Here is a 6,868-nt window from a genome sequence, read left to right as displayed (position 1 = left end):
GCAATTCTCCAAATGGCTGCAGGTTTAGCAATTATGTTTTGGAGTCTACCGTCTACTTGCAAGGAAAAAACAAATCTTACCATTAAACAAGAAAAAGAACATAAGATTATATGATGAAATCGACACACTCATAGTGTACATCTGATAAACAACTGAATGAGTTGTGACACTAAAAAATAAGAATCTAGAAAGTATCCTAATAAAGACTTAAATGTGAATACAACATCACAGAAAACGCAGCACAACTCAGGACATATATAGATCCTTGGTTATGTAATGCTGTTTAGGTCAACGGGTACACTAGGCAGGGTGTGGTGTTCATCACAGCCTCCCATAGCAAAGTGGGAAAGGAGGTTAATGCAATTCCCTTTAAATGAGATTATAGTTGTACTTGTGGATCACATCTTAACAATACAGCCAAACATTTGGAGCAGAAATAATCATTGTGCAAGATGTCTATGATTTTTTATATTTTGCACAAAATTGCATATGTTCAAAGGGTAATTTGGTTTAAAAATGTTTTGCCAAACCACAGCTGTAGCATTTGTAATCATAATCAGACTGATGGAAAAAAGAAAAGACAATGTGTTAAAGTTTGAAAAAAACCCAAAACAAAACACATTTTCTTAAACAGTCTCTTGAGAATGAGAAATGATCTCTTTTTCAAGAGAGACCTGGCCAAAATGTATGGAGTCACATAAACAATTTACATAAAAGAAAAAAAAGGAGAGAGTGTGACTATTAAATACAGAAATGTTTTCATAAAAACATGTTTTGGATGTAGCGTTTGATGTCTCTCTATGAAGTTTGTCTTTAATTATTCCAAGCCCAGGGTGTGAAGTGTAAAAATGCAGTTTTCAGAAGAAACCTTTGGGACCTTGAAGCATCGAGCAGATCCGATGTGATAGTTATTTCAAACAGGAGACAGCATTTTGCAGAGTATCATACTACATATGATAAAAATCTGAATTACAAATGTCCTCCGTATGGTTACAAAAATGTAATTTTGAAGGTTACATATCAATGCCTCAAAGAATATTATCATTTAAATAAGAAGAGTAGTAAGTATTAATGAATGTTATAAAGCAGGAGCAGAATGGTATAATAAGTGATTATTGTGCCTACTTAAAGGGAAAAAGGCAATGAATATCAGAGGTGAGGATGGACAATGTGTGTGCGTCTACTCTTTCTCAATGAAAAGGAATCATTTTTTTTCAATTGGATTGACTAGATGTAGTATATGTAGTACAGATAAAGCAAAACGCAGTTTAGCATCTAACCAAAAGTGAAAAGAATGCATGTATGGTGGTTAAAGGTTGAATATGGACAATGAGCAAAACACCACCATCTAGTGTCTAAAGATCGTAGTCGCAACAACAGAAAATAATTCCAGGATCAAGGAGGAACGTAGCCATTTCGGCGTGTGTTTAATGCAGTTGAACCTCTTTATCTCAGTCCATCGAGTGAATGCTTGGCCTGTATTGACTCAAGTTTTTTCTCCGGTCACTCAGCTGCTGGGACAAATAACGCAGCTGCAGGATTGGCAAACTCCATTTCACCCAGTGCCAGACTACAGTAGCTGCTCTGAACGACAGACAACCCTGGCAACCCTGCAATGCCAGCTGCTACAGTGGAAACAGAACGTGACAGAAAGTCATTGTCTAAGATAAAATATTAATTCAGACTAAATATATTTTTTATGGAAAAGCAACACTTTAATTCTGTACCCCTCAAAACGCCCCAGGGGTGTATTATTATTTTTTAAAATATAGCTTTTAATGACGATTCTGCATATTCAACTTTTAAATTTAATAATAAACACAGTGTTAATGGTAAGATACATATAATATGAAAAGTGTAAAATGTAACATATATTACCAAACTTTAAATTTCTGCCAATAAAGACCAAACTTCCTGACAGCAGCAAACCAATCAAACGTGTTTAAAGTGCAGTGCAACAGCGCCCCCTGGTGGTTCTGAACAACTGCGCTGCACCACAGGGCGCTGCCATGTTGGATGATACCAATTTCGCACCGCGTATGACAATATTAAAATGAATAGTTACACTCGCTGCCTTACTGATATTACAATTTTTATTAAGTACGAGTACATTTTAAAATAGGTCTTCCTATTCGAGCAGCAATCGACGTCTTAAAACTCTCCCTAATATCTCCGGTAGCACCCCCTTTGTTTTCATGTCAGTGGTACAGTCAGTGGGCACTATGGCGCTGACCAGGATTGGTAAATGTTGTCGGTCGTTAGTAAATGAACCCTTCAAAGGGCTCTTTTGTGGTGTTTTACAGCCAGGTTTGGTTGAAGGCTGCACGGGAGGTAAGACGAATAAAACGTGCTAATGTGTGTCCTATGTGATACACAGGTAACCGTTTAAACCGGCTGCCTTAACAGACAGAAAAGAGCTACATTAGCATCCTGTAAATAACACACATGCTTCCAAAGTACTGACGCAACTGAGCATATGTGACCGAAACTCGGTGTAATTGGGTTTAACTCGCAGGGTTTGCAACGTTTGCATGTTGGACTAGCAACTATTACGTGTCGGCTATAATGGCTGCTCAGTAAAGTGTATTTACTGAAGTACTTCAGTGCCGTTTTGAGGGACTTGTATTTGAGTATTTTATTCTATATCACTGCTACACTACATTCTGGAGGCACATATTGTACCTTTTACTCCACTAACGTTACATTCATATGATATGTCATTTTCTGCGTTTTTATTGTTATTTTTGTAGTTTTTCAACAACACACGTTCTGTTTAGTTGTTGTTGTTGTTGTTTTCCTTAATATTTCTTAGTAAAACACTTTGTAACCTATGTTTTCAAAGGTGCCATATAAGTAAAAAATAACTCATAGTTACTTTGAATGTTGAGATTATTAATGCAAAATAGAAATCAACTAATGAATAGAATAGATAAGAACATACACGTACAATGAATTTAAGACTGCAGCCCCAGCATCTATGCTATAAAAATAAAATTACAAAAAGGTTAATAAAATAAAGTAAATGATTACAAACAGTAAACAATATCAGGTAGTTATTTATTAAAAATAGGGCAAATAGTAATGAAGTCAGTCAATGGAAATAAAGTGGCTGTAAAGTCATGACATTGTAACAGTGTCTAATTCTATTGAAATATTATTATTGAAATACTGCCAAAAGCTAGGATTTGCATTGCAGCATTAATTATTATATTATTAGAGGTTAGGCTACCGAATAATATATATCAAAATGATGATGTACACACCATTAACGCATCCCTCCCTATGATCCAATAATATGCATTTTTCTGAAATGGACCATTCTGCATACTGCATATTTTTACTTCTGGTACTTCAGGCACATTTTGTCCTGTGTAATAGTTTGTTACTGCTCCTTAAGTAAGATTTTGAATCCAGAACTTTTACTTGTAACACAGTATTTCTATACTTCTTCCACCACTGGTTATTGACAATAGTTTCCCCTTTCAGCCAAGAGGCATCTGTTGTCAGAAGATGTTATCAAACTACAAGACTTCCAGCAAAGGAAGCTGGCTGTTGCTCACCTTGTCACCGGATCAAAAGGTGAAGCTGTGTTTTGTGCTGGCTCTAAAAGCTGCAGTTTTATGTCAAGTGTTATGACACATACAGAAAGAGCTCATATTTTCACTTCATTGTACAGGAAATTTTATTGAGCTATTGAGTCAGAAGCTGCAGAGGAACGAGCTGATACTGAGAGATGAGCTGAAGCTTCTCCTCCACTTGTGCCAGTCTGCAGATGACATGGTGATAGCCAGTGATGCCATTCATAGGTATGGTACATCCTTTATTGGTTGTTTTATTGTTATTTACAGCATAAACACACACCTTTTGTAGCATCCGAATATGTGTGTAGGAGCCATATTGTTCATTTTCTGTTTTGTTTGTGTTGTGCACATTTATGCCAATAGGTGGCACTGTTTGTTAAGGCCTTAGTTTCTATAAAGTTATGTGGGTTCAGTGCAGGTGTACAAGCGTACAAGTCAGTGGAAATCAGCAGTGTGTGCGATAGTGACAAAGAGCCACTATAAAGTTCTTAACTTTTTTTTTTCTGGATTTTACAAACATAAGAAAGAAGGCAAGTTGATTCTACCCACTTCAATGAAAAAACAAACGCATATGTCTTATTTGGCTTTGACTATCAAGTATCTGAATTATGTATATGTCATCATTACAGCTGATTCACAGGACATAATGTGACATTAAGTGCAGTATTATGGACGTAATCTTGAACATTCTGCATTAACCATGTATTCTTACACTACTTATATCTCAGATTTGATGATACCTCACCTAGACTGATCCCTTACTGATTTGTTCTCTTTATACTTGCACTCTGTATTGTGCACTACCACTTTGTATTGCAGCTGCTGCACATCAATTTGCTCTGGATAATTAAGTTTTGTCTTATGCTGTCTGTGATTATCCTTCACTTTGCATTCGAAAGGTACCACTCAGAGAACCAGAACTTGGTTTATGGAGAGTTCAAGTTCGGTCCTCTCTTCATCAGACTGTGCTATGAGTTGGGTCTGGAGGACTTGGCTGCTGCTACGCTTACAGATAAGGTGAAGAAAAACAAACATTGCATTACTTGAAACCTTTACTATTACAAAAGTGTCGTAAGTGTCACTGATGACATTTCCTCTCACTTGTCTGAACAGAGTATGAAGGGGTTTTTCAACGATGCAACTTCCTTTAACATCACCATAGACATGTTATTCACAAAAGGCTCTTATGAAAGTAAGTGGAACATTAACCTTCTGGTGTTGTCCCCCTCTGTAATCATTATGAAATGTGTTTTAAATTCCCAACTTTGGTTGTTGCAGATGCCCTGGAGGTACTAAGAACCATGAAGAATCAAGGTGTAATATTCAACAAAGACACGTTGACACTAGCATCTGGCACCTGCTATAAACTGGTGATTTATCATTTCTTATTAAGTCTATTTTAACATTAAAATCACATAAGTTATATTTGTTTTAAGATGTACAAACCCTTCAGTCTTTTTTTTTTGTTGGCCAGAACACAGCGGACTCCTACAGGATCTGCACCACTCTGATAGAGGAGGCACATATCAAAGGGCAATTCTTCCCCAAACATGCTTACTGCTTTGCTGTAGCATTAGCACTTAAACAGGTGAGTTGTATTTTCTGTTTTTCATTTCATTCGTGCAGAAAAATGTGGAGAATATTATATAATCCCTAATCTGTGTCCTGTGTTCCAGAATGACTTGGAAAAGGCACAAGCGTTGTATTCACGAATATTGAGCACTGACAGCAGATTATGCCAAAATTTAAAGGTAAGCGTGCATCATGTAGCTGCGGTGTACATTTATTCATGCCGTTGATGTTTGGTGATTAATATATGTCTTTTTCTTAATTGTGATTTAGGTTTTAATACTAGCAATGTCAGGAGCGGTGTCAGAAGCCATTCGCATCCTGTCTGCAGCCATGTTGCCTAAAAGCCCTTCTTTTGTGAAGAAGCTTGAATTTTCGCAGGAGGTGGTGAGTCAGTCTGTTTGTTATGGTTTGAAAACAACAGTGACGAGATAGTTAAAGATTCAATAATGAAATGTTTCAACATGACATTGATATTCATCTTAATGTATACATTTTTTTCTATGAACAATAACGGCAAACCTGAGGTAAAATAAAAGGTTTTAAGTGTTTACTGGGATTCTTAATCAGAATTACTGTAAGGAAATATTTCTCACGATAGTTAATACAAGCTACAGAGATGTATGTGCAAGGTTCGTACACCTTTTCCGAGGTCGAATTCAAACGCTTTTCAAGGTCCAATTTAAAGCTTTTCTAGCCCCTTACAGTTACAGTTGTGTACCTATTTCTACGAATACATTGAAAATCATTATTTCACTTTTTTTTTTTAAATTAAAATCACATTAAAAGAGATGGTATTATGTTATAAACGACTAAAATTGGTTTGCAATACCAGAAGGATAAGAAATTAAAATTATATTTCTGTTTTTATAAATATTTGTTGTGAAAAAAATGTGGACACAATTTCAAACATTTTTAAGAACCATATCAAGAATTCAAGCACTTTTCAAAACTTGCTAACACAAAATTAAAATTCAAGCATTTTCAATGACTTCAAGCACACGTACGAACCCTGATGTATAAACCAAAGCACTGGAAAGCTGCTATTAAGCTGCGTGGCCTCTTGTGACCTGTTACAGGTGGATTCGCTGCGCTTGCAGAGTAAAGGCACGCCGCACATGATGAAAGTGGAGCATATAGTGACTCATCTTGAGGAAGCCAATCAGGTGACCCAGCAGACCCTCGATGACATGCTCTGCCGCACACCCACAGGGAAGAGGAAACCGGCGCCAGTGATGGAGGGGAGGAAGACCAGCCGAAGGACTCTGAAGCCCCTACAGTCCACTCTGCTGTCAGAGTGAGAGAAGCCAAAGTCTGCTTCCACTTCAGGCTCTGATTTGAGGCTGAACGCAATCAGTCCAAAAAACACTAACTCCTGTTACTCTGGTATACTTTGTTACGATGAGTCTACTTATCTCTCCATAAACACAGACATCCCTCTTCAGACTGGACCTGTTCCCTTTTTTGTCATCCCCATCCAGGTTTTGATAAAAATCTCATAGTTCATGTTAGTACAGCAGGCACTTTCCCAGAAAACTGCTCAGAGAAACTCTTCACCATCTAAATAGTTATGGATTTACTGGCAAGGACTTCATAAGGATAACAAATGTTGTATATAAAAGTATGAATGAGTAATTAAAGATGAATCGGATATTTAATAATGACATTTAGATTGTTTTTCTTTGATCTGTAGGGATGCTGACGCTTTTCTTTGTGAC

The 6,868-nt window shown here is 36.9% G+C and overlaps 1 protein-coding gene across 1 annotated transcript; it reads left to right on the top strand.

Annotated features, from left to right (window-relative positions):
- Window positions 1-2,222: 2,222 nt before the first annotated feature.
- On the top strand, window positions 2,223-6,732 carry ptcd2 (pentatricopeptide repeat domain 2; the record flags this gene model as incomplete). Its single annotated transcript, XM_083930355.1, has 10 exons — window positions 2,223-2,331; window positions 3,487-3,579; window positions 3,677-3,806; window positions 4,481-4,598; window positions 4,695-4,773; window positions 4,860-4,951; window positions 5,056-5,169; window positions 5,258-5,332; window positions 5,424-5,537; window positions 6,230-6,732. 10 exons carry the CDS (start codon window positions 2,223-2,225, stop codon window positions 6,449-6,451), a joined length of 1,146 nt encoding a protein of 381 aa, XP_083786481.1. The 3' UTR covers window positions 6,452-6,732.
- Window positions 6,733-6,868: the final 136 nt, after the last annotated feature.

The sequence above is a fragment of the Echiichthys vipera genome (assembly GCF_963691815.1).
Source record: "Echiichthys vipera genome assembly, chromosome: 16".
Classification (NCBI taxonomy): Eukaryota; Metazoa; Chordata; class Actinopteri; order Perciformes; family Trachinidae; genus Echiichthys; species Echiichthys vipera.
Note: the sequence above shows the minus strand (reverse complement) of the source record. Positions and strands in the feature narration are given on the sequence as shown.